At 42.6% G+C, this 26,410-nt stretch overlaps 2 protein-coding genes across 4 annotated transcripts; one reads left to right on the plus strand and one right to left on the minus strand.

Annotated features, from left to right (window-relative positions):
- The first annotated feature begins 461 nt into the window (after positions 1-461).
- On the plus strand, positions 462-12,396 carry TOMM22 (translocase of outer mitochondrial membrane 22). The gene is made up of 4 exons (XM_061639144.1): positions 462-641; positions 1,074-1,192; positions 5,637-5,754; positions 11,751-12,396. The coding sequence occupies exons 1-4, from the start codon at positions 537-539 to the stop codon at positions 11,820-11,822; spliced, it is 414 nt and encodes a 137-aa protein (XP_061495128.1). The 5' UTR covers positions 462-536; the 3' UTR covers positions 11,823-12,396.
- A 246-nt stretch (positions 12,397-12,642) lies between these two features.
- Positions 12,643-21,462, minus strand: JOSD1 (Josephin domain containing 1). Of its 3 annotated transcripts, none has more exons than XR_009764408.1 (6): positions 21,214-21,462; positions 19,689-20,511; positions 16,950-17,078; positions 16,638-16,832; positions 14,705-14,951; positions 12,643-14,001 (listed from the first exon to the last, which is right to left on the minus strand). XR_009764408.1 is itself a non-coding variant. In XM_061639142.1 (5 exons), exons 2-5 carry the CDS (start codon positions 19,871-19,873, stop codon positions 14,852-14,854), a joined length of 609 nt encoding a protein of 202 aa, XP_061495126.1. In that variant the 5' UTR covers positions 19,874-20,511; positions 21,214-21,462; the 3' UTR covers positions 12,643-14,851. The 3 variants fall into 3 exon arrangements, 1 of the variants encoding a protein (XP_061495126.1); XR_009764409.1 differs by having other exon boundaries at positions 12,643-12,864; positions 13,911-14,951; XM_061639142.1 differs by having other exon boundaries at positions 12,643-14,951.
- Positions 21,463-26,410: the final 4,948 nt, after the last annotated feature.

Consider the following 26,410-nt stretch of genomic DNA (forward strand, 5'->3'; position numbering starts at 1 on the left):
GAGTGGAATGGCCTGCGCGTGTTCTTTATATCTTATAGCAGCGGTAGCCAGCATGGTGCCCTCCAGATGTTATCGAACTCCATCAGCCCCAGCCAACATTTCCCAACGGTCAGGGATGATGGGAGTTGTACTACAGCAACATCTGAAAGGCACCACGTTAGCTATCCCTGTCTTACAATATCCTGGGGTTGGGCAGGACTGAGCTATCTGCTTAGCACCCTAAGCAGGAGAATTCCTGCTAGGAAGGCGAGGACACGCTGCAACATTCTGTAAATAAATTATAAATAACAGTCACCTCGGAGGACTAGCTGCCACGGTTGTAGTTTGGTGCTGCTTTACGCAATGAACTTTTTATCAACAAACCTGCCGAAAGCCGCCGATTTTGCATTACCTTCAGTTCTTCCTCCTGTCCATTCGAGGTCGCTGCAACAGCGCAGCCACCGCGCTTTTGCCTTCCTTCCCTCCCTTCACTTCCGGCAACCGCCTCTCCGCTGCCGGCCTCCTGTCTCGACATCCCCTTTCTCCCCATTGCAGTTATGGCCGCTGCGACGCCCCTTTCCCCCGAGGATCTGCTGTTGCCCAAGACTGGCACGGGCAAGGCCGAAGAACTGGAAGAGGAGATAGAGGACGACGACGACGAGGTGAGTGGGTCCTTGCCGTGGGGCGTAACGCTCGGCTTTGCCGTGCCATGTGCGAGGTGACCCCTCTTGGGGGCGGGACGGTCCGGTCTGATGCCCATGCGGGACGCTTGAGTGAGTGGAAGATCCACTGAATCAGGGAAGCGGGTGAGTGAGGTGTATTTTCCGCACGATTTGGGGAGGGAGCGTGCAAGAACGGGGAAGTATATGGGGCTTGACAGGGGCAGTCCTGGGAGCGTGCATTTGGTAACCTTTCAGGTTCTGCTTGCGGGCTTCCCATGAGCCATATGGTTGGCCCCTGTGAAAACAGAGTACTTGACTAATGGGCCTTTGACCAGATCCAGCACAGCTGTTCTTACGTTAACTCTGGCCTGGAGGGAAAGGGAGGATTTGTTTGGCAAGCTCCCATGCTTAGTTCTTTTTGCCTTATTGCAGCTAGATGAGACACTGGCAGAGAGGCTTTGGGGTTTAACAGAGATGTTCCCAGAAAGCATCCGATCTGCAGCTGGAGCTACCTTCGACGTGTCCCTTTCTGTAGCCCAGAAAATGTACAGGTGAGAAGGGGAAATGGGAGATGAGGGGCCAAGTCCCATCGTTCCTGCTCCTCAAATATTGTGTGTAGGCATAACTTCGGTATGCCACGCAAGAACTGTGGTATATGTTTTGTGGGTGGTGAAGGTAACTCTTCACTTTTCAGTGTTCCAGATTATTGGGCTTAAAGTGGATGGCTTGTTTAGCCCAAAGGCTACCAAATGAATGAGAACCATTAGGGAGCTGAAGCTATTTCACATTTCTAAGTTTAACTGAGAGTCATGATCAGTAGTGTAGTGGCAAATTCAGAAGTGCAGAGTCCCTTCATGATAGTCATGTCCATACCCTCTCATAGCCACAACCCCTCCCTTGCTTGCTCTCCCATCATTCCCACACTCCTCAGTCCTTTCTGCATGCATAGTCTCCTGTAACAACAGACACCCCTAGTAGCCAATCAGTGTGAAAGGGGAGTGTGTTAGTTAGTCTTCTTGGTGTTTGACTCACCTCCTTTAACTGATTGGCTCCAATCAGCAGGAAAGGACATGGAAGTGTGTTAGAAGATTCTTCTCAGTGGCTAACACACTCCCTTTTTGTGCTGATTGGTTTGTAGGATGTTGGAGACATAGGGACCTGGCTGGGACCCTGCTCCAAAAAAGCAAGTGTCTAAGCCCCCCCCCCTCGAGACCCCAGATGACTACACCCCTGATCATGGTGAACACTTAGACTTTTTAATGCAAAATGCAACGTGTGATTTTTTTCAGTGTGAGGCTAGAAATGACCCTCTGTAGGCTGTTTGAATTGTCATCATCAAGCAGTTAAGAGCTCATCATGTATACTTACACTTCAACACAGAAAAAGCTGAGAAAGGAATGTGAAGTAAATAAAAAAGCTTTGGCCATGGGAAACCATTGACACTGAATTTATCATAGATAATTGAGAGGCTGTGATAATTGAAGTTGGGGAGAAAGGGGGTTCTGCTATATTTACATGCTAGGGAGAGGGAAGTAAGTTTTAGATAACTATTCTGAGTATGCTCAGAAATATAGAAACTTCTAATTCAGTGATAGTAATCCAGCCAACAGAAACCTTGTCATTTAATGGCTTGGGCCCTTCATTGCTTAAAGATGGTAGTCTCCGTTATGTTCCTATTTTAACACTTTATTGATTATTTTAAAACACACATATACTTACATAAAACACTCCATATTGGCATGAAAAATAAATATAAGGCAAATAAACTATTCACTACACCAACAATTTATCTCGTCAGATATATTTCCAATTTTCTCAGGTTATACTATGCTGCTCAGTATTGCACAAAAGAACCATGATAAGTAGAAATTATATTCTGAGGGTTTTTTGCCCTGTTTGTTTAATTTAGTCATAAACAGTATTTTGATAACTATTCTGAAATGGAAGAAATACTAGCCAATTTTCATTTAGAAGAAACCAAAATTATTGTCTCTAACAGAAGATTATATATCGGTAATTTGCTTGAATCCTCATTATCTTCTCTTAAGTGACCCAATAAAATAATTTCCAGAGGGATAGCCTTATTAGTTTTTTGCAGCAAAACCAACAAAGAATCTTCAGGCACTTTTTAAAAAAACTCAAATTTATTATGGGAATAGCTTTCATAGATTGTCATTCATTTCATCAGATGTATGCAGTGTTCTCCTGAGTTATAGGTATATATGCACACATAGTTTGTGAGAGATTGTAGAAAGTGACATCAGAGAGAAACAAAATGCAGAAGAGCACAGACCATGATAATTGTATACTTAAATAGTCGTAATTCATGAAATTCACAATGACACAGATATCTTGGCATTGGTAAGCCAATTGCACAGCACCCCCTTCCCAACCTAAATCAGCTACTCACCACCACCAAGAGGTCATATAAAAGAGACAGGGACCAGTCCCTGTGGCAGACCCAGATGCCAACTCTGTCCTCATATCTACTTTGGCAAAACTATGATGGGATCTAATTGTGTCATCCCCTGCATCAGGGTTCATTCATCTTCCAGTGTAACTGATACCATCATCTGCCAGCAATGCCCTTCTGAGTTCTACATAGGATAAAAGGCCAGTTTCTACGCAAAACAATAAATGGACATCATATTTGACATTAGAAATGGCAATATTCAAAAGCCACTGGGGGAACATATCAATCTAAGTATCTCAAACCAAGCAACAAAGAGAAAAATAATCCCTGACTAACGAAGCAACAATATAAAACAAAACAAAAAAAGATAACAAACTTAGATAAATATAATCAGTCTATATCTACATAACATCAAATACCCAAAATTCTCATGTGTTTCAAAAATTTATTACATAAAAATGGAATTCTATCTAGTAGCATGAAAAACAAATAAGATTCAAGAAATAAAAAGATTCACAAATCCAGATATATAATGGTCAAACAGACTCTGTAATACAATAACAAATTCATAAAGTAAACATATATCAAATGAATATAACTACATCGTATTAAATACCTAATAAAAATCTAAACATTAAAGAACCCACTTAACATGTTCTAATAATCCTCCAATCAGGTTCTTTAAATGACTGAAAAGTCATATAGGATGTTCCTGCTGTAGTACAGATCTTTGAATGATTAACAAGGCCAAACGCTTTTGGACTGAAGAAGGTGGTTTATATTGTTGGAATATATCAGCCTTCCAGAACACTCTCTAAATCTAGCCATCCTAGAGCAAAGGAATCTCAAAAGTGACTGCAGTGTGAAACTGCTGAATTACAGCAAGAGGTCCAATGCTATACCTTGTGGATTTAACAGACAATGGAGTTTTAGCACATTATGTGTCTTAATTAGCTTGCAAATGCCAGGATGTCTTTGTCATCAAGAACTGTTTTGTGAATTGTCAAAGTATTATCAGTCTGTCCTTTTTTGCATTTCCCTCTAATCTCTGGTTTTACTACCCTGCCCCCAAACCATGTGTATATATTCCTATAACTCAGGGTAAATCTTCATGTGGCTGATGACAAAGTTTATGCCACAATAGATGTATTAACCTTTAGCATGCCGCAGGACACTTCATTGTTGTTCCAATGAAATAACGATCTTAGATTTCCAAATGTGCCTTGGACCTAAAATGGTTGGGGACCCCGAGTTAGATTATATATTATCTGTAATGTTGCTGGTCTTAAATACCATTGATAAATAATTTTCCTGAAGTTTTTAATATTTATACAAGGTGTATTTTTTCAGTCACATCTCCATTATAGCCGCCTCCTGGGAGGAAGGGCAGGATATAAATTTAATAAATAATAATAATGTTGAGTTGTGCAGTCCTTTTGATCAACTGAATTGTCATTTTATCGCATGGGTTTTATTGGGAGCCCATCCTAAATCCTTGGAATAGGACAGATGAGGGATTAAAATTAAAATGTTGCTATTCCAAGTGTTTCAAGTTATGTGACAACTGGAAGCATATTTGAACTCTTGTTACTTTTTGAGCTTTTGTGACATATTGCATGCATGTTCCCAAACCAGCACAAAGATGTATTTTATTGTTCTTAAAGTGAGTGGGGAGAGGAAAGGGAATGTACCTTTGGGGGGTGATATCCAATTGTGTCCACCTGTGAACAGACCTCTGAGTGTAACATAACTTCCCCTCCCTATTCGCACTGCAGCCTCCCATGCACACTCCCCACGATTTGGGGCTGCAGAGGAGTGGAGAGGAAGGGGACATTTCATCACGAGTGGAAGTCTACCTGTGCACATGTTGGATATCATTCAAGTTTCCTAAAAGACCACAGGCAATCTAATTATGGCATGAGACCAAATATTAGACACTCTGTATGCATTTAGTATTTACCATGTTAATTCCTCTCAGCCTCATGAAAACCCTATTCATAGGGTCACCATAAGTCGGAATCGACAAGGCAGTACATTTACATTCTTTATGGTATGTTTGAATGGAATATTGGTAGTTCCAAGTGAGAAAACCTGGAAGTATTTCAAACAGTGATGAATATATATGAGGAGCATTTATATTTGGAAGCAAAAATATGATTGTGAAAAGGAAATCATAGTAAGGTTCAGATGCACTGTTCTTGCTTTATGAAGGAATTTAAAGCTGCAATCCGATGCTTACCTGGGAGTAAGTCCCACTGAGATCAGTGGGGCTTACTCCTGAGTAGATATGAATAGGATTGTACTGAAACTGGAATAACAAGCAGTAACACAGCCTTTCTCAACCTTTGGGTCCCCAAATGTTGTTGGACTGCAACTCCCATCAGTCCCAGCCAGCATGGCCAATGATCAGGAATTACTGGAATTGTAATCCAGCAATATCTGGAGACCCAAAGGTTGGGAAAGGTTACCCAAACTAACATTGAGGTATTTAGGATAAGTTCTTTCCATTGTAGTGAAGATAGAAAATATTCTATCTGACCTTTACTTCTGGCCTTCTCTTTCCCCTGCCCCTCCCCTCAAAGATTCTCTAGGGCAGCTTTATGGATTGGAACTACTTCCTTCATGATCCTAGTTCTTCCTGTTGTTTTTGAAACTGAGAAACTGCAGATGGAGCAGCAACAGCAGATGCAACAACGGCAGGTGAGGACCGAATTATAAAGTTTTGTAGCCTGGTTCTAACCCTTTCCCCCCAGAGTTTTTCTTTCATCTTTATACCTTCCTCCCCCACTCACTACATTTAATTCATAAGAACATAAGAAGAGCCTGCTGGATCAGGCCAGTGGCCCATCTAGTCCAGCATCCTGTTCTCACAGTGGCCAACCAGGTACCTGGGGGAAGCCCGCAAGCAGGACCCGAGTGCAAGAACACTCTCCCCTCCTGAGGCTTCCGGCAACTGGTTTTCAGAAGCATGCTGCCTCTGACTAGGGTGGCACAGCACAGCCATCACGGCTAGTAGCCATTGATAGCCCTGTCCTCCATGAATTTGTCTAATCTTCTTTTAAAGCCGTCCAAGCTGGTGGCCATTACTGCATCTTGTGGGAGCAAATTCCATAGTTTAACTATGCACTGAGTAAAGAAGTACTTCCTTTTGTCTGTCCTGAATCTTCCAACATTCAGCTTCTTTGAATGTCCACGAGTTCTAGTATTATGAGAGAGGGAGAAGAACTTTTCTCTATCCACTTTCTCAATGCCATGCATAATTTTATACACTTCTATCATGTCTCCTCTGACCCGCCTTTTCTCTAAACTAAAAAGCCCCAAATGCTGCAACCTTTCCTCGTAAGGGAGTCCCTCCATCCCCTTGATCATTCTGGTTGCCCTCTTCTGAACCTTTTCCAACTCTATAATATCCTTTTTGAGATGAGGCGACCAGAACTGTACACAGTATTCCAAATGCGGCGGCACCATAGATTTATACAACGGCATTATGATATCGGCTGTTTTATTTTCAATACCTTTCCTAATTATCGCTAGCATGGAATTTGCCTTTTTCACAGCTGCCGCACACTGGGTCGACATTTTCATCGTGCTGTCCACTACAACCCCGAGGTCTCTCTCCTGGTCGGTCACCGCCAGTTCAGACCCCATGAGCGTATATGTGAAATTAAGATTTTTTGCTCCAATATGCATAATTTTACACTTGTTTATATTGAATTGCATTTGCCATTTTTCTGCCCATTCACTCAGTTTGGAGAGGTCTTTTTGGAGCTCTTCGCAATCCCTTTTTGTTTTAACAACCCTGAACAATTTAGTGTCATCAGCAAACTTGGCCACTTCACTGCTCACTCCTAATTCTAGGTCATTAATGAACAAGTTGAAAAGTACAGGTCCCAATACCGATCCTTGAGGGACTCCACTTTCTACAGCCCTCCATTGGGAGAACTGTCCCTTTATTCCTACTCTCTGCTTTCTGCTTCTTAACCAATTTCTTATCCACAAGAGGACCTCTCCTCTTATTCCATGACTGCTAAGCTTCCTCAGAAGTCTTTGGTGAGGTACCTTGTCAAACGCTTTTTGAAAGTCTAAGTACACTATGTCCACTGGATCACCTCTATCTATATGCTTGTTGACACTCTCAAAGAATTCTAATAGGTTACTGAGACAGGACTTTCCCTTGCAGAAGCCATGCTGGCTCTGCTTCAGCAAGGCTTGTTCTTCTATGTGCTTAGTTAATCTAGCTTTAGTAATACTTTCTACCAGTTTTCCAGGGACAGAAGTTAAGCTAACTGGCCTGTAATTTCCGGGATCCCCTCTGGATCCCTTTTTGAAGATTGGTGTTACATTTGCCACTTTCCAGTCCTCAGGCACGGAGGAGGACCCAAGGGACAAGTTACATATTTTAGTTAGCAGATCAGCAATTTCACCTTTGAGTTCTTTGAGAACTCTCGGGTGGATGCCATCCGGGCCCGGTGATTTGTCAGTTTTTATATTGTCCATTAAGCTTAGAACTTCCTCTCTCGTTACCACTATTTGTCTCAGTTCCTCAGAATCCCTTCCTGCAAATGTTAGTTCAGGTTCAGGGATCTGCCCTATATCTTCCACTGTGAAGACAGATGCAAAGAATTCATTTAGCTTCTCTGCAATCTCCTGATCGTTCTTTAGTACACCTTTGACTCCCTTATCATCCAAGGGTCCAATTGTCTCCCTAGATGGTCTCCTGCTTTGAATGTATTTATAGAATTTTTTGTTGTTGGTTTTTATGTTCTTAGCAATGTGCTCCTCAAATTCTTTTTTAGCATCCCTTATTGTCTTCTTGCATTTCTTTTGCCAGAGTTTGTGTTCTTTTTTATGTTCTTTATTTGGACAAGACTTCCATTTTTTGAAGGAAGACTTTTTGCCTCTAAGAGCTTCCTTGACTTTGCTCATTAACCATGCTGGCATCTTCTTGGCCCTGGCGGTACCTTTTCTGATCTGCGGTATGCACTCCAGTTGAGCTTCTAATATAGTGTTTTTAAACAACTTCCAAGCATTTTCGAGTGATGTGACCCTCTGGACTTTGTTTTTCAGCTTTCTTTTTACCAATCCCCTCATTTTTGTGAAGTTTCCTCTTTTGAAGTCAAATGTGACCGTGTTGGATTTTCTTGGCAATTGGCCAGTTACATGTATGTTTAATTTAATAGCACTGTGGTCACTGCTCCCAATCGGTTCAACAACACTTACATCTCGCACCAGGTCCCGGTCCCCACTGAGGATTAAGTCCAGGGTTGCCGTCCCTCTGGTCGGTTCCATGACCAACTGGTCTAGGGAATAGTCATTTAGAATATCTAGAAACTTTGCTTCTTTGTCATGACTGGAACACATATGCAGCCAGTCTATGTCCGGGTAGTTGAAGTCACCCATTACTACCACATTTCCTAGTTTGGATGCTTCCTCAATTTCATATCTCATCTCAAGGTCTCCCTGAGCATTTTGATCAGGGGGACGATAGATCGTTCCCAGTATTAAGTCCCTCCTGGGGCACGGTATCACCACCCACAACGATTCTGTGGAGGAGTCTGCCTCTTTTGGGGTTTCGAGCTTGCTGGATTCAATGCCTTCTTTCACGTATAGAGCGACTCCGCCACCAATACGTCCTTCCCTGTCCTTCCGATATAGTTTATATCCAGGGATAACCGTATCCCACTGGTTTTCTCCATTCCACCAGGTCTCCGTTATGCTCACTATATCAATGCTCTCCTCTAAGACCAAGCACTCCAGTTCTCCCATCTTGGTTCGCAGGCTCCTAGCATTAGCGTATAGGCACTTGTAAGCAGTGTCTCTCTTCAAGTGTCTTTGGCACTTGTGGTTAGGCCTGTGGTAATTTTGCTCTTCTGAATTTATATCCTGTGCCCCTGCTCTCACAATGCCTACTTCTAGGCCTACCCCTTTTAAAATTTCATAATTTCTTTGGTTTTTATCCCAGGGGGGAGGTTTATTCCAAACCGGACCTTTCTCAGCTCCTGTCGGGTTTCCCCCCTCAGTCAGTTTAAAAGCTGCTCTGCCACCTTTTTAATTTTAAGTGCCAGCAGTCTGGTTCCATTCTGGTTCAAGTGGAGCCCGTCCCTTTTGTACAGGCCCGGCTTGTCCCAAAATGTTCCCCAGTGCCTAACAAATCCAAACCCTTCCACCCCACACCATTGTCTCATCCACGCATTGAGACTGCGAAGCTGGGCCTGTCTGGCTGGTCCTGCGCGTGGAACCGGTAGCATTTCAGAGAAAGCCACCTTGGAGGTCCTGGCTTTCAGCATCCTACCTAGCAACCTAAATTTTGCTTCCAGGACCTCACGGCTGCATTTCCCCATGTCGTTGGTGCCAACGTGCACCACGACCACTGACTCCTTCCCAGCACTGTCTACCAAACTATCTAAACGACGGGCGATATCCGCAACCTTCGCACCAGGCAGGCAAAACACCTTGCGGTCTACACGCCCATCACACACCCCACTGTCTATGTTCCTAATGATCGAATCACCCACTACAAGGATCCCTCCACCCCCTGGAGGAATATCCTTGGCACGAGAGGATAGCTGCTCATCCCCCAAGGAATGGGTCCCTTCTAAGGGATCGTTTCCCTCTTCCTCAGCTGGATGCTCTCCTTCCCCGAGACCATCATTGTCCATGATAGCAGGAGAGCTATCATCGTTGGAGTGGGACACAGCTATAACGTCCCTGAAGGCCTCCTCCACACACCTCTCTGCCTCTCTCAGCTTTTCCAGGTCCGCCACCTTGCCCTCAAGGAAATGAAGTCGTTCCCGGAGAGCCAGGAGCTCATTGCACCGAGAGCATACCCATGACTTCTGTCCAACAGGCAGATAGTCGTACATGCTGCAGGCTGTGCAAAACACTGGAAAGCCCCCACACCCCTGCTGGCTTCTTACCTGCATAGTTTTGTTTAAGGTTTATTACGTCAATGGGTTGGAGACTGCGGTTTAGTTGAGGTCAGGGAACAGACGGGCAGAGTGGGGGGCCCTGGCCTCCTTGCCCTGCTGCCGAACTTGCTCTGCTGCTTAACTCGCCTTGACACTTTGTCAGCTGGGGCCTTGACGCTTCGTCAGCTGGGGCTCCCTCTAGCTCGTGGAGGAGGCTCCCTCGCTAGGGTGCTCTGACTTTATATATAAGTACTTCCTTTTGTCTGTCCTGAATCTTCCAACATTCAGCTTCTTTGAATGTCCACGAGTTCTAGTATTATGAGGGAGAAGAACTTTTCTCTATCCACTTTTTCAATGCCATGCATAATTTTATACACTTCTATCATGTCTCCTCTGACCCGCCTTTTCTCTAAACTAAAAAGCCCCAAATGCTGCAACCTTTCCTCGTAAGGGAGTCCCTCCATCCCCTTGATCATTCTGGTTGCCCTCTTCTGAACCTTTTCCAACTCTATAATATCCTTTTTGAGATGAGGCGACCAGAACTATACACAGTATTCCAAATGCGGCGGCACCATAGATTTATACAACGGCATTATGATATCGGCTGTTTTATTTTCAATACCTTTCCTAATTATCCCTAGCATGGAATTTGCCTTTTTCACAGCTGCCACACACATTTTAATCATGCTGTCCACTACAACCCCGAGGTCTCTCTCCTGGTCGGTCACCGCCAGTTCAGACCCCATGAGCGTATATGTGAAATTAAGATTTTTTGCTCCAATATGCATAATTTTACACTTGTTTATATTGAATTGCATTTGCCATTTTTCCACCCATTCACTCAGTTTGGAGAGATCTTTTTGGAGCTCTTCCAATCCCTTTTTGTTTTCACAACCCTGAACAATTTAGTGTTGTCAGCAAACTTGGCCACTTCACTGCTCACTCCTAATTCTAGGTCATTAATGAACAAGTTGAAAAGTACAGGTCCCAATACCGATCCTTGAGGGACTCCACTTTCTACAGCCCTCCATTGGGAGAACTGTCCATTTATTCCTACTTTCTGCTTCTTAACCAATTCCTTATCCACAAGAGGACCTCTCCTCTTATTCCATGACCGCTAAGTTTCCTCAGAAGCCTTTGGTGAGGTACCTTGTCAAACGCTTTTTGAAAGTCTAAGTACACTATGTCTACTGGATCACCTCTATCTATATGCTTGTTGACACTCTCAAAGAATTCTAATAGGTTACTGAGACAGGACTTTCCCTTGCAGAAGCCATGCTGGCTCTGCTTCAGCAAGGCTTGTTCTTCTATGTGCTTAGTTAATCTAGCTTTAATAATACTTTCTACCAGTTTTCCAGGGACAGAAGTTAAGCTAACTGGCCTGTAATTTCCGGGATCCCCTCTGGATCCCTTTTTGAAGATTGGCGTTACATTTGCCACTTTAGTTTGCTGAATCTTTGCATAGTCATAAGAGGATGTGGTATAAAAGAATGGAGTGCTCTGTCCATCCTCCATCAAGCCTCTCTTATTAATAAACAGCAGCTGAGTAATAATGTTTGCAGGTAGTAACATTGGGAGGCTTATTAAAAGTAATAGGGTTGTAAGAAGAGGCTACAAATTTTGCGAGATGGTAGGAAAAGGTGGTATTGCTTTTTATGGGTGAGAGATGCAAAAGAATTTGAGAGCATTGGACCCCAAGGTGAAAATCTTTCCTCCAGGAAGCTGCACAGAGGGTTGAATGCTGGTCTTGCTTTTCAAACATTGTAATATTTTTACATTTCTTAACAGATTTTATTGGGACCAAACACAGGGTTGTCTGGAGGGATGCCAACTTTGCCTTCTCTTCCTGGAAAGATTTAATGAAGCTACACTGGAGCCCTATCATGGAAGGAAATCTTGAAATCATTTGTTTGAACTGTTTGATTGGGCTAGCATTTTTTCTCTTAAACCCTGGGATGCTAATTATTCTTAATGAAAGTTTAACCTCTCTCTGGATTTCCTGCAAGGGGCTCTTTTCCTTCATCTTTAGGCAGTCATGACTTTTCCATCTATTTAAGTCAACATTGTAAGCATCTACAAAGACTTTGGAAGCTTTGGGTATCCTTATCTTCAGGAAACCACCTCAGGACATGTCAGATGCTGGTCAACATTAACCTGTAATAGTCAGTGTAAATAGTCCTGTGTTCCTCTCCTACTATATTTCAAAGCAGTAACAGCAAGAAATTGAGTAAATATGGCAGCAGGTGCAGCATACAGAAGAACCTAGTATACACTAGACTCCATGGAGTGAGCTTCTTGAAGAAAGATACGTGCTGTACAACATTGCATTAGAAAAATAAGCAGGAAAAGTCATTTTTGCCAAGTCTATCTGTGCTGAATCTATTAGTATCAAAGTTAGCTACAGTACTTTTGTATTAAATAGTTTCAGTGCAAATATGGGAGTGTTTCTTTATTTGTTCAGTCTTCATTTACATCTTGCTTGCTTTCAGATGGCTACTAAAACTTATCCATTGAGTGTCTAGCTTTAAATGTGTGCTCAATAGTGATGGATCCTCTACCTCCAAAAGAATAACTGGGCAATAAGTTTTTCTAAGGCTACAACTTCATACCAACATGTTTATTTTTTCCTTTATACACATTACAGAACAATTCTCAACACAGAAGTGACAGGACACAGGAAGGCTTTTTCATTTTTAATATTTGGTTAAACAAAATACATCTCTGTAAACAAACCCAAGACAAGGCTATAACAAACCAAACAAGCAAGAAAACAATTATGGGCTTCTCCATTCCCAAGCAATGGGAAGGGGCTGGTTCCTTTCCTCTGCTGCCATAACTCTGGTCCAGAGGGGTGGGTGATCACGTTCCCTTTTCCTGAGCTGCTGAATCACACCACCTTTCCCTAGGGACAGAACAATGGCATAAATACACAGAGAGGGAAAGAAAGAGCCTTACGTTTTAAAAGATATTTGCATATTGTGCACTGGTCCATTGGCTTCCATGCAAACAGGGTCTCTCCAAAGTGCTATTTGAGCCAGCATACAGAATAAGTCTTTCCTGCTGAGATTTAAAAAAAAATCGCTTTTGAAAAAAATGGCTTCAAGTCAGAAGCAGAACTGCAAGTCTGATTCTGCTTGTGAAAAGTGTATGTGTGTACAAATTCTGCCAGCTGGTTTTGGTCATTTGGAATGTGTAGTCCAGAAGACGGGAGGGCATCTTGAAAAACAGAAGCATTGGGCTTAGACTGTAGTACATGCAGAGAAGAGCCAATGCACGTTTCCAGTATATTGCCTGCAGGGTGTCCAGAGGTCAATAAACAAGATCTTGATGCCACTCACACTGCATTCAACTGTGAAGGGCTTGGAATGCTGGCTTAGAAGGCATGGTTCTTGCTTATACACAGCACAGACAGGCCAAATCAATTTCCAAGGATGCACGTTTTAGCCCTCCTTTGTAACTAATCATATACATTTCCCTATAGAATGAAACACTAAAAAAATGGGTTTTATTTCCGCTGTTCCAATACTACAGAAAATGAAGCTGGCAAGAAGCATTAATAATGAAAAATGCAGCAATACAATAACCTGGGCTCAAGGAGAAGTCAATAGAGTGAAAGGCCATCTTCTCCATTTTACCTACTGTGACACAAATATATGATGCAAAACACCCAAATGAGATGACAAGGAAAACTTAATTCAGTTTCCTACTAGGGTCTTCAGTTTTTTTCACTTATTTCGTGAGAAGGAGTTACTCAATTCAGGAGGTTCACGAATCACAATGGAAGAATGTGGTTTAGCCTACCTTTTGTAAACAGTCTTTCCCTCATCCCCAACAGACTTACCTAAACATTCTCAACCCCAACTATTGACAACAGAAATCTAGCCCTTTGATCTTGTTCCCCATAATTCCTCTTGTAAGTGAACATTTGCTCCTCTATCATCTTCCTACCTTGCTGAAACTTGGCTACTTGTCCCTTTTATTTCATGATTCCATCCTCAAAAGAGCCTGTAGATTTATTCCCTGCTCAGTGAATAATTCCCTGAATTACAGGACAGATAAGAAAAATAAACACAGGCTACATGTGAACCACCTAACAAAAAATACTTGAGGCTTTTAAACAAACATCAGTTTTAACTACTGCTTTTCCGAACTATTCAGTCTTTCATTCTCAGACCAAAGGAAACATTTATAATATACAAGACAGGAAAACCTCAAAACTTCTGTAAGGAGTTCCATTATGATGGTCCCATTTTGTCTACTCTTGGCACAATTACTATTACAAAAGGGGAACCCACAAGCACCATACCATTGCTAAGAGTATCTAGTTTCCTGAGAGACCCATATGGTTTGCAAATTTCTCCAACGTAGTTTGGTGTTGGGAGACAAAGGACACACTTAAAATAAGGAGTATGGAGACCTGAAAACCCCTGTAGGGGGCTCCATAAGATTATAGGGACATATGGCTCTGGAGGGAAGAACATGCTTGGCCCCAGCCCTACCGTGAAGGCACTGGCCAAAGAAATGAGCTCTGGGAAGTCCTGGAGATAGTTGTGTGTAACCCACTATGAAGACTCAGGTGAAGAAAGGGAAAGCAGGAAATTAAAGGGGAGGATTCCAACACCCATTTCTAAATCAAACTATGCATTATAATTAAGGAGCACAGATCTGGCTCTCTTATTTCCACTGCCTTCTCTTCCCCTGCTATGTCCAGCTTCTGTTCTCCATGTTGGCCCTGACAATACCTTGTGGCTGCCTTATTGCACCCTCATAATGGAAAAATGAATGCCAAAGTTCCAGGGAAGAGAAGAGTGCTCGTTATCCACATCACAAGACATTAGAAATTGGTGAGAAGGACCAGTACTGTAGTGTGAGCACAGGGCAGTTGCAGGTCATGCATCAGCTTTCCAACTCTGATGTGCTTCCACCTCTTCCGGCACCACTAACAGTAGTTCACAGTTCTTTCCTCGCAGCTGGTGTCTCAAAAACTTCCTTTGGAAATTAAAGGGAAACAAAACCAAGACAGCACAGTTCAAATTTATTTTGTTTTCTTGAGTTTGCATAAGCTATTGTGGCGTGCTGTATGAGCAGAATATAAATAATAATTATAGGTAACCTAGAGATACCTCAAAGCTTTGGGCCTGCTTTATCTATGACCTCAAGCAATTGTTTCTCAGATCCCATTATAGTAGCTGAGAACTCTTCTGCCAGATATATTTATGCACAGTGTCAAGACAAGAGATGGCTAAAGTGCAGGTACTGGTGGTGATCTGCTCTTGGGTCTAGATGTGGATTCATTGTAGTGTTTTACATGTCTTATTTTAAAAATCTGTTTATATATCTCTTGCAATCCAACCAGAGCCATTAAGATTGAATAGAGAAACTTACACAGTTTCCTCAAAGCCTGAAAGCTGGACTTGGATATATGAGACAGATTCTAGTTCAAGAGCTGCATCTGCCATGGACTCCATGTTAAACAAGTTGCTATCTCCCCACCTCATTTCCACTGTCCAAATGAATCAATGACTTACCTGATTTACCATATTTTATAAGGACAAACAAAAATACTGTAAACCACTTTGTAACTTATAGGTACTGTATGACTTACTAATATTTTTTTAAAAAATCAATAAAAAGCTGTCACAGCTACACTACCTGTAGACTTGGGTGACAAATCTACTGTCTGTGACCCCAGTAAAAACACAATAGCTTTGCAAAAGGTACATTAGAACTTACACAGACAATGAGACAAATGCAATAGCTTTGCAAAAGGTACATTAGAACTTCCACACATACAGCAGATACATGCAGCTACCAAGATAAGAATCATTTAACATAAGGTAGGCATCTATTCATTCCTTAAGTCAAAGCCAGAGATAAAAACCCCACCTGATTTGCACCTAGATTTCATCCAGCCCTCTGGGTCTCTTCTCTCCACCAGCTGTTCAGCAGAGAGCAGCCCAGAGGGGTTGTGTAAAGCCAGCAAATGCAGCTCTTTCCTCTGAAAGATTTGTTGCAAGATCAAAGCATAAAGGAAAATGCAGAGGGGTTGACTTGTCTTCCTTGCAAACATACAAAAAAGGTCCACACATTTTGGAATTGCATGCATGTAATTTTTTGTATACAAAGGCATTTTGACATTTAAATAACTGTAAAGGCTTGCAAGTCAGCTATGAATTGACCTCATTTGCATCCTTCTGCTAGAATTGCTGAAGTTTTTTTGCCTTTTGCACAGTGGAAACAGGTTTTTTTTAAAGTTCTGAAGTTAGCAACCTGTTTAAGAAGTTAAGAGATTCAATCAAGAAAATAGAAGGTGAACTCTGAGTAGAATTACTAAGAATTAAAATATGAATTAAAACTAAAAGATTGTGTATAGGTCTGGTGGCACCCTCTACTGGAATGCAGCTCTCAACAACTTTCCACCATTGTAATGTGGCCCTCACCCTAAAAAAGGAATTACAAATACTTACTTTTGAATCTGTGCTCCTAATTCTGTTGCAAAAAAAGTGAAGGATAAGGACAAAGTCCAGACTTTTGTTTCCATTCTTCACCATCGTTGGCACGTCACCTCTCAGAGACATTAAACCAAACCATACTGTATGGATTATGTACTTCAATTCATAATGTGTGCAGAGAGGAACACCCAGGTTATACAGGCTAAGATGGAAAACAACCTACCTGAGCTCACTTTCACCTCCAACCCATTCAGGCACCTTGAGTTTAGAGTCAAGGTTATAGTAGGTACCTCCCACTTCCCGGACACAGATCCAATGTTGCCGTTTAAGAGGAAGTTTCAATGGACCCCAGCAGAGACTTGATGGCAGATTCATAATGAAGCCCATCACATTAGACAGGGCAATTACACTGACATCCCTGAACAGAGAACAGAAGAAAGAAACAGTTAGGCTCTTGCATTCAGATATAAACCCAAATGAGAAGCAGCTACCTCCACTTATGGCAAGCTTCTCTTGACCCTTTGGTTCTCTTTACCTGCGCTTATCCCACCAAACTGCTTCATAACCTTTGGTCTGAAGAGCTGCCATGATGACATTCACATCATAGTTCCCATTTCCCAGCATGCTTTTCTTGTGGGGTGTCACCATGGTGTTGGGAGACAACCTAAACATGGAAACACATTGCAGAAACATGAAGATAGTTTTGGTCCCAAGTAGGTGAAAAGCAGCAAGGTAGACCAGGATGGGGAAAGTTGGCTGAGGATGGACACAAAAAAGGTAATAAATTTAAAAATACTGGCTCTGTTTGTGCATTTACAGAATGAGACACAGCATTTCCCCCCTCTGTCCTTCCCAGTGTCTAAGTGTTGTAAATGTTAACCTATTGCTTTTCTGTCAACAGATTTATATCCCTCAAAAAAGAAAAGGAAAAAAAAGACATTGCTATTATATGGAAGATTTCAATAAAGCGTTATAGAGCTTGCAACAAAAGATAGCAGTGCTTCCAAAGGCAACAAGAATCACCTATCACTACACTAAACCAGACCTGGAGCCCTGATAGAGGCCACATTCGTTATAGAAGAATTCTGAGTATTTTTATACTTTTGAAAATCTAGTAAAATCCTAAATTTCATGGTGACATGATCCAAGAAAAGATCTCTCCATACCGAAAAGCATGCCACCTATAAAATTCAAACATCAAATACTATCTGAACAAAGCCAAGTAGGTCATCCTGGCCTCAGTCACAGGAACATGCTAAGTGTGGTGTTCCAACAAGCCCAATCTATAATTATGACTGACATCTGGAACAGAGCAATTCTCAAACATTTACCAGGAAATGATCCTCTCTCTACAGCCAAATGGCATTTGTTCGTTCATAATTGCCCTGGAGGAACCAAGGGCACCTTACCCTTCTCCTTAAAGAAGGTTAACAAGAGACAGCTCCACTTTTTAAATGGGTGAGCGAAGTCTGCTTTGATCCATTTCAGAAGCTCATGCTAAGCAATACAATAATCTAGTTAAGCACAGAAAAACTAGTTAAGCACAGAAAAGCAGGCAAGGAGATGTACAGGAATACCCCGCATTAACGTATGCCATGGGTCCAGAGCGAGTACGTAAACCGAAAATGTACTTAAAGTGAAGCACTACCTTTTTTCACTTGCGCCACCACTGTGCTGCCTCTCCTTCACGCAGAGCCTCAAAGCCCCGCGCTAAAGCCTCTGCTGCTGCGCTGCCGTGCCTCTCAGCTGATCGCGATCGCACCTCTCAGCTGATTGTGATCGCGCCTCCCAGCTGATTTGCGGTCGCGTCTCTTTCCACCCCCCACCAAAAGAACAGGCCACAACCAAAGGTTAAGTGTCCGTTCTTGCGAAGCGAAGTACATAAACATGGGAATGGTGCTACTGTAAGTATGTCCGTACTCGCGAGTGTCCATAAAGTGAAGGTCCGTATAATAGCGGGGTATTCCTGTATTAAACATATGGAGACACCATAGGAACCCTTCTCTTGAAGCATGCATGTTGTGTGGCTCATTAATTACAACCACAACTTTTCTACACTTATATTTCTAAGGACATAAGCTACTAAATCCTGAATCAAGAACCTAGACATTAAGAACTCTCCTAAATGTTCTTGAACATTTACCTAAACTTTACTTTCCAGTTCCAGTAAATTCAAGATAGAAACTCAGGGGAATCCACTGCAGTGTACTGTGTCTTAAATTAATGGTCCCAAGAGCTTTGAGGAATATGGAAACTCCCATGAGAATAAGAAAATACTGCATAAACAACACAGAAGCTATTTCCTTGACTATATTACCTGTTTTTATTTTTTTTAAACCCCTTCAAATTTCCAACTTTAAAATATATGCATGGTCCTGGGCATGATTTTTACTCAAAAGAGTAGCCCTCTCTGCCTGAGTTCAATTATATTTACACCTTATTAAGGGTTTACAGGAATGTGCCATAAAGAGATGTTGAGAGAGTTTCAGTTTACAAATAGCTGAGTACTACAGGAATCTCTTAAAACACCTAAATCATAAAAAAGGTTCAAGTGTACACCTGAGAAGGAATACCACCATATTTTTCAGTTCAAACATTCTTGTTTTCAAGCCAGTTACAACCACTCATAGTATTTTAATTATGTGAGTATATCATGTATTGTTTAGTAAAGTTGGAAAATGACAGGGAGTATAGGTAGACCTATATGTAAATGAATGGGATGGATGCATTGGACACTAATCAGAAGCAACTTGAGCAGCTGGAGGGAGCGGAGAGAGACTTGCAGAAGAAACTGACTCCCAAATAGTGGACTTGGGAAGAATGGTGACAGACTGACAGATGTAGCCCAAGGGACAATGGGCACACACAACAGCAACGGTTGTATTTAACACCATGAAATGTCATTGGTTCCCATGAGGTGGAAATTGCTGTCAACCCCAGCTTGTTATTCTTTTTGTACATGTCTTCTTTGTGAATGTGTGCATGTTTAAAAACCTGTGCAAATCAGTCCCAAGAGGATTTTGCTTCTGTTTCAGAAGCTGGAACAGACATGTAGATCCTGGGACAAAAGGCAAATTGATGGTCTACTTATAAAATGTGAGGGAATCATGGAAAAAGAAATCATTCAGCAATCATTGGTATCATTCTGGGAACCTTTCTGCTTTCCCTCACTCAACCCACAAAGAGTTTCTGAAGCACTAATCCAACCAAAGGAGTGAAAACAAACAAAAAGACCCACAACATCATAACACTGGCAAAACCAAGTTCTTCCTACCTTTGGAAAATCTCCTGTAATGTGTCTCGTGTAAAGGCATTACTGTCCTGGAAGACATTATTGAGGGCATGGAGGGCACACAATTCCCTGCGTTGTTTTTCATGATAAATACACACTGGCATCAGCTGCGGGGTTTCTGATGATTCCGATTTGGTTTTGTCACCTTTCCATGGCACACAACTCATTTTTTCGTAGTGCAGAACGTGAAGATGGGAGATGTTAAAGTTTATGAAGATTCTCCACACACACAAAACAGCCTTTCCTTTCTAGACAACTCCAGCCCGTACAAGTGGCACACCTGCTGTTGCTTTAACAGTTGTATTAAATGGATGGTTGCAAAAGTAACTTAAAGATTTTAATCATTTTTCTCCCACCCTCCCACCTTCTTTAGCTTTCAAGAAATTGTCCCTAATATATTTGCATCTTTCTCTGGGGTTCCTCTTGAAAAATGTTTTACATGGCCTTAACATCAAAGTGTCAGACAGAATTTATCGCATCGCTCCTTTTCCTCCATTTCCTTTGGTCAATTATGGTCCAAGACAAAGATGCACAGCCTAACTTTGAAAATATGCTCAACCTGACAAAACAAAAGGAAAAAAGACAAGTGTCATGTAATTAAACAAGGCCAAATTGCTGCTGCCCAAAAGGAATACTGGGCCCCCAGAGAGGCATGAACTGCATTTTTGCAATCTTGAAGGAGACTGTTCCCAAAACACAGATGTCAAGAGGAAAGGAAGTAAAACTGATTCTTCCAGGCCAGTAGGTGAAAAGAAACTCCAACTTCACTAAATACAAAATTCCTTGCCCAATGCTTCTTGCATTCCTGATGGGAGAAAAAACACATCCAATTAAGCATAGAATTTCCATCACCACCACCCCATGCCGTCTCAGATATTTTAAAACAGTAGCCAAAAAGGTTTCCAAAGCTGCTCTGAATAATCCAAAAGGAAAGTGACAACAAGGACTCAAGGCCTGCCCTTACACAATTCAGGGCTCACGACCCTCCCACCCACACCCCCGCATCCATTCCTCCATGCCATCTTCGAAGATGCTACTTATCCCTCGGTTTAACTGTGGTCAGAATAGTAGGGAAGGCTTGCCGAGCGGCGTGTCGTGTATGTGTAAGTTGGGGGATGGGAGTTTGCGTTTGCAATCACAGCAATTCTGGCCTGTCTTGTGGAACCGCAGTTATGCAGTCAGCAGGCCCTTATACTCGACTCCCCCCTCCCCGCTTCTCGCTCTTATGGAGAGAGGGAGGGAAACTGCTGCGTATAGCAGTTCCTTCTCTAGACGGCGTAGGGAAAGGTGCTTAAATTACTATTAACTCGGAGAAGGGAAATCAGATATTGGGGAGGAGGGCGGGAGAGACGGTCCAGGGTAACGTGTGGGAGAAAAGAGCTCCCTCATGGGGACAACTCCACAGGCCTCCCCGCGTCACTGGGGAAGGTTCTCGTCGGGGGGGGGAGGAATGCCTCTTCTTCACGAACTTTCCCCCCTCCCCGCCCCCAACCATCACGCTACTCACCCGTTAGCGGCCCCAGCCTGGAACAACCATCCAGCAGCTAGCGCATGCGCAACCATAACAGAGCCCTTGCCGTCGCGCGCACGTTGATCCCGCCCCGCCGCTGCCCTATGTCGCGGGAGTAGGGTTCCACGTGATGTCAGGGAAGGCGGTGCTTCCCCCCCACCTGCACCCCAAGCACCAGTCGGTGCGTGCAGGGGGGACGTGTAGCAATTACAGAAGCTGCCAAAGCCACACGTGCCGTTTCTCTGAAATCTGAAGCCTGCCAGCCTAGGGAGAGGCTCTGCGGCTTAAACTGTGCTTTATAGGTAGTGTGGAATTGGGTGTGGCAGGGCATCCGGGTTTAAACACCTATTCGGCAGCGAAGCCCGCTGAATACCTTTTGGCCAGGCGCTCTCTCTTAGCCTGTCCTGCTTCGGAGGGGTGTTGTTAAGATAGAATGTGGATGTAGGCTTCCTTAAACTCCGGGGAGGATGGGATAAAAATGTAATTAATGATTACCACGTCTGTGTCAGAGAATCACGGTTCTAACGCACTTTCCTACACATGTTCCATTTTGGTGCCTTACGTTGGCACAGATTTCAATCGGTACATGTTTAAAATGACTGCATTATCATTGCTGCCACCTTTAGCAAGTGCAGCAAAGATTCTCCTATACCCTAACTGGGTATATCGTTGCCTCAGGGACTAGGCAGAAGTAGCCTTCGTTTATAAATTGGAGTTACTTTCGGTCTGCTGATGCAGTTGTTCAGTGTTTTCGAATAAGGAACTGGGAGTGGGAACTAGTAAGCAATGAGAGCCAGTGTGGCGTAATGGTTAAGGTGTTGGACTATGACCTGGGAGACCAGGGTCCGAATCCCCACATAGCCATGAAGCTCACTGGGTGACCTTGGGCCAGTCACTGCCTCTCAGCCTCATGAAAACCCTATTCACAGGGTCGCCGTAAGTCGTATCGACTTGAAGGCAGTCCAGTAAGCAATTTGAGCCTCATGCCTCCTGGTGTGTGACGGAACAGAAACCTTTATAAATACTTGCCTTTGTGTTTTATCAGTACAACAATGCTTTTCTCTTTTTCTGGTTGGATTAAAAAAATTGGGTTTTAATCTTCCATACCCCCCAAAAAAATGCTGATGGAAAAATACCCTTGAAAAAATAAGACCCAAACTGTAATCTGTTGAAGGAGATTACCCCTGTAAAATCTCTGTGGGATCTTAACTTCTTTTTTTTTAAAAGCCACTGTTCATTACAATTTGGCCCACACTACAGGAGGCAGTCCAATGCTTCCCATTCTGCTTGCACAAAATATGCGCTAGTGAAACATAATTTTTCCTTCCTCTCCTCTGCAGCCTCTTATGGTCACTCAAAGTCAACTCCAGAGGGTGAGGGATCCTCCAGAGAAGTTTGGGGGACATGGGGGGGAGGAAAGGAAACAGAAATGCTGGTGGTGCTGCCCTGGATACAACCTTTGCCAACTTGTCTCCTTTATTCATGCGAAGGAATCTACCAGCTCCCTAAAAATAGAGCAGGTGAGGCTTTTCTTGACATCGAGATACAGGGATGGCTAATATGTAATCTGATGAATAGCTTATCTACAGCAGTTCTTGGAAGCATAAACTTCCTACCAGGAAAAAAATAGATAGCAACCAAATGAGAATGGACTCACTACTACCGACACATCTGTCCTATTAGCATTTTTCTGGATACCAACTGTTCCTTGGAAAGGACAGCAAGTTAGAGTTATCGCTGTACCATGCTTGTGGTTCTCGCAAAGGCCTCTGGTTAGCCACTGTGAGAACAGAATACTTCTTCTTGGCGATCATTCGTGACTGAGTAAGATTGTCTTCCAAAATATAGTCTTTAACAATGGATCCGTCTGAATTTGTATCCACCGCCAATGTACCAGACCATGACTAGGGGATTTCACAGTCCTGCCCCCGTTACCATTTGCCAATTGCCATGGGACTTTTGTTGTGGAAGACGCCTGTGCGTGAATTTGTTTTAAGTGGGGAGATCAGTGCACCACGATCAACACACAATCTTGACAGAAAAAGGCTTTGATCCAATGGCATGGGTACCATGACGATTGGAAGTCCTTTATCTGCTGCAGCCTTCATCCACCTTCACAGCCGTTGTAACATACACATTGTTATCCTCCACCTGTTCTGCCGTTGAGGACTTTCTTGGATCGTTCTTTGTCTGGTTCCTCTCCCTTGACCTTACTGCCATGTGTGACCCTGCTGGGAGTACATGACTCCCGACGGCATCGCTCACAGGGTTCATTGGAACACGCAAGCTCACTCACCACTACAAGGTGACGATCCAGCGAGGGGAACAGAATACTAGAATAGGTGGACTTTCGTCTCTGATTTTGCAGGGCTCTTATGTTCTTATTACCACTATGTTCTGGAATGATCATTCTCACAAACAAAAACATTTGTTCTTATATGAAAACATGATATAAGGCTTTGACAAAAATGCAGTGTGGGAATCAGCCAAAACAATGCACCTGATTTTGTGTTGCTCAGTCATGCATCTGTGCTTATTTATATTAGTGGGTTAGATTTGAGGAACTGATTTCTAGACAGCAAACCAACTCTGCAACATGTCATCTAGGGCTGTATTTGCGTGACAAAATATTGCCTCCTTAAGACACCACAATATTTGCCAAGTGGTGTCACTATTAATGGATCTTGCAGTTCTCTGATTTACTCTAGAAACAGCTTAAGCTGTCCTTTAAAGAGATTTCTCTCCTGCTTTTCCAGCAGAAAAGAATCAAATTGGTTATAAATATTCTGTTTACAAATGTCACACAACACTTTGACCTTAAGAGTGTTCACATAAAAAAACCTATGTTAAGAAACACTTCTTAGTAAGCATGCATAGGTTTGTGGTATAGTCTGTAAAGAATCCATTGCCCCATCTTGGTAATATCTGTGTCTAACAAATGGAACGGTGGTGATTGTCAACCTGCCATTCATGTTAAGATCAGAGACATACAACTCATTAAATCAGCAGTGAGGGACTTCCAGCCTGTGAGGCCTCCCCATATGGCCCACAAGGCCATTTTGGCCAAGCCACACCTACCCATCCTACATCTGTGTTGTAGGGTGGGGTAGGGAACTTGTGGACTACAACTCCCATCAACCCTGACTATTGATCATGCTGGCTGGGACTGATGGAAGTTGTATTCCAGGAAAAAATGAAGGGCCACAAATTTCCCACCGCTGTTGTAGAGTGAATCCACCCCTTAGTCTAGCCTTCCCCAACTTGGTGTCCTCCAAGTTTTGCTTAGGACCATAATTCCTAATAGTCCAGCCAGTCTGGCCAGTAATAAGGGATTATGGGAGTCGTAGTCCAACAACATTTGGAAGACACCCTGTTGAGAAAGGATGACACAGTTCATCCAGGGACCCAGGGGGTCTTAGACCCCTTACATTTTTGGGAGCAGGGTCCGAGCAGGACCCCTTTGTCTCCAGTATCTTATATGCCGCCCTGGGCTCCTGCTAGGAGGAGGGGTGGGATATAAATCAAATGATAAATAAATAAATAATGAGCCAATTAGCATGAAAGGAGAGTGTGTTAACCACTGAGAAGAATATTTTAACATGCAATCTTGTCCTTTCCTGCTGATTTGGAGCCAGTCAGAATGAAAAGAGGTAAGTCAGCCACCAAAAAGACTTTTCAGCAGCTAACATTCTCCCCTTTCATGTTTATTGGTTCCTAGGGTTGTCTGCATTAATAATCTCATTCTCAACCCAGGAACATCAACAACAAAGGATGGGAGAGGGCATAGCTGTGACTATCATGAAGGGACCCTGCACTTCTGAATTTGCCACTACATGATTGAGTTCATCACTTATATTGGCTGTCTTTGGGATTTAAAGGACCATAAAGACAGCAAGCTTAAATCGGTTAGGTTATGTTTATTGAATTTATGTATTACTGCCCAATAAAAAATGTCCCAAAATGATTTACAATAGTAAAACGTTGTTGTTGTTATGTGCCTTCAAGTCAATCAAGACTTATGGTGACCCTATGAATCAGCGACCTCCAATAGCATCTGTTGTGAACCACCCTGTTCAGATCTTGTAAGTTCAGGAGTAAAAAATACAACAATAAAATCATATGAACATTTCCTCTATTTACTCCTCTCAGCTGAGATAAAAAGTCTCAGTCCTGGCCTATTCCTGGAAAATGCAAATGATGCAGGGTTGAAACAAAATCATTCTCAACTGTTACAGTCTTATGAGACGTCACTTGTGACCTTGTATTTATTATTTGTTTTATTATCTTACATTTGCCTGTGTTTTTTCTCTCTCCAAAACATGCATTGTTCATTTCATCAGTCAGGAAAAAAAAACCTTAGCGTTCACATGATTACTGACTTGGGCTGCAATCCACTATGTGTCTACTCTGAAGTAAACTCCATTGGGTTCAATGGTACTTCCTCCCAGGTAAGTGTGTATTGGATTGCAGCCTTATAGTTTGCACTAGTACTGACCTTGCTGTGAACATTAATAACTGGCAGTAATTTGTCAGGAGTTAATCACACCTAAACTGATTGGATCCCATGTTACTTTGTGCTCTGAATAGTACTGTAAAACACCCACAGCTCTGTTGCACTGCTTGAACTTTTGGCTGAGTAAGAAATTCCAGATGTCCAAGCTGGATTTAGAAAGGGAAGAGGCACCAGAGATCATATTGCAAATATATGCTGGATAATGGAACAGACCAAGGAATTTCAGAAGAAAATCACCCTGTGCTTTATAGATTACAGCAAAGCCTTTGACTGTGTAGATCATGAAAAACTATGGAACGGGGGTGCCACAGCATCTGATTGTCCTGGTCCGCAACCTATACTCTGAACAAGAGGCTACTGTAAGGACAATACGGAGAAACTGATTGGTTCCCAATTGGAAAGGGTGTGAGACGGGTGTATTTTACCACCCTATTTGTTTAATCTGTACGCAGAACATATCATACGGAAAGTGGGATTGGACCAAGATGAAGGAGGTGTGAAAACTGGAAGGAGAAATATCAATATTTAAGATATGTAGATGATACCATACTCTTAGCAGAAACCAGTAATGATTTGAAACGAATGCTGATGAAAGTTAAAGAGGAAAGCACAAAAGCAGGACTACAGCGGAATGTCAAGAAGACTAAAGTAATGACAACAGAAGATTTATGTAACTTTACA

This window comes from Rhineura floridana, chromosome 8 (genome assembly GCF_030035675.1).
Source record: "Rhineura floridana isolate rRhiFlo1 chromosome 8, rRhiFlo1.hap2, whole genome shotgun sequence".
In the NCBI taxonomy this organism is placed as follows: Eukaryota; Metazoa; Chordata; class Lepidosauria; order Squamata; family Rhineuridae; genus Rhineura; species Rhineura floridana.

Excerpts from the sequence above, each read along its gene's own strand:
- TOMM22 (XM_061639144.1), top strand. The coding sequence starts at position 537 with ATGGCCGCTGCGACGCCCCTTTCCCCCGAGGATCTGCTGTTGCCCAAG. Across the intron at positions 642-1,073 it reads TAGAGGACGACGACGACGAG|CTAGATGAGACACTGGCAGA; the intron begins GTGAGTGGGTCC and ends GCCTTATTGCAG. Across the intron at positions 1,193-5,636 it reads GTAGCCCAGAAAATGTACAG|ATTCTCTAGGGCAGCTTTAT; the intron begins GTGAGAAGGGGA and ends CTCCCCTCAAAG.
- JOSD1 (XM_061639142.1), bottom strand. The coding sequence starts at position 19,873 with ATGAGTTGTGTGCCATGGAAAGGTGACAAAACCAAATCGGAATCATCA. Across the intron at positions 17,079-19,688 it reads TTACAGGAGATTTTCCAAAG|GTTGTCTCCCAACACCATGG; the intron begins GTAGGAAGAACT and ends TTCCATGTTTAG. Across the intron at positions 14,952-16,637 it reads GGAGGTGAAAGTGAGCTCAG|GAAGTTTTTGAGACACCAGC; the intron begins GTAGGTTGTTTT and ends TAATTTCCAAAG.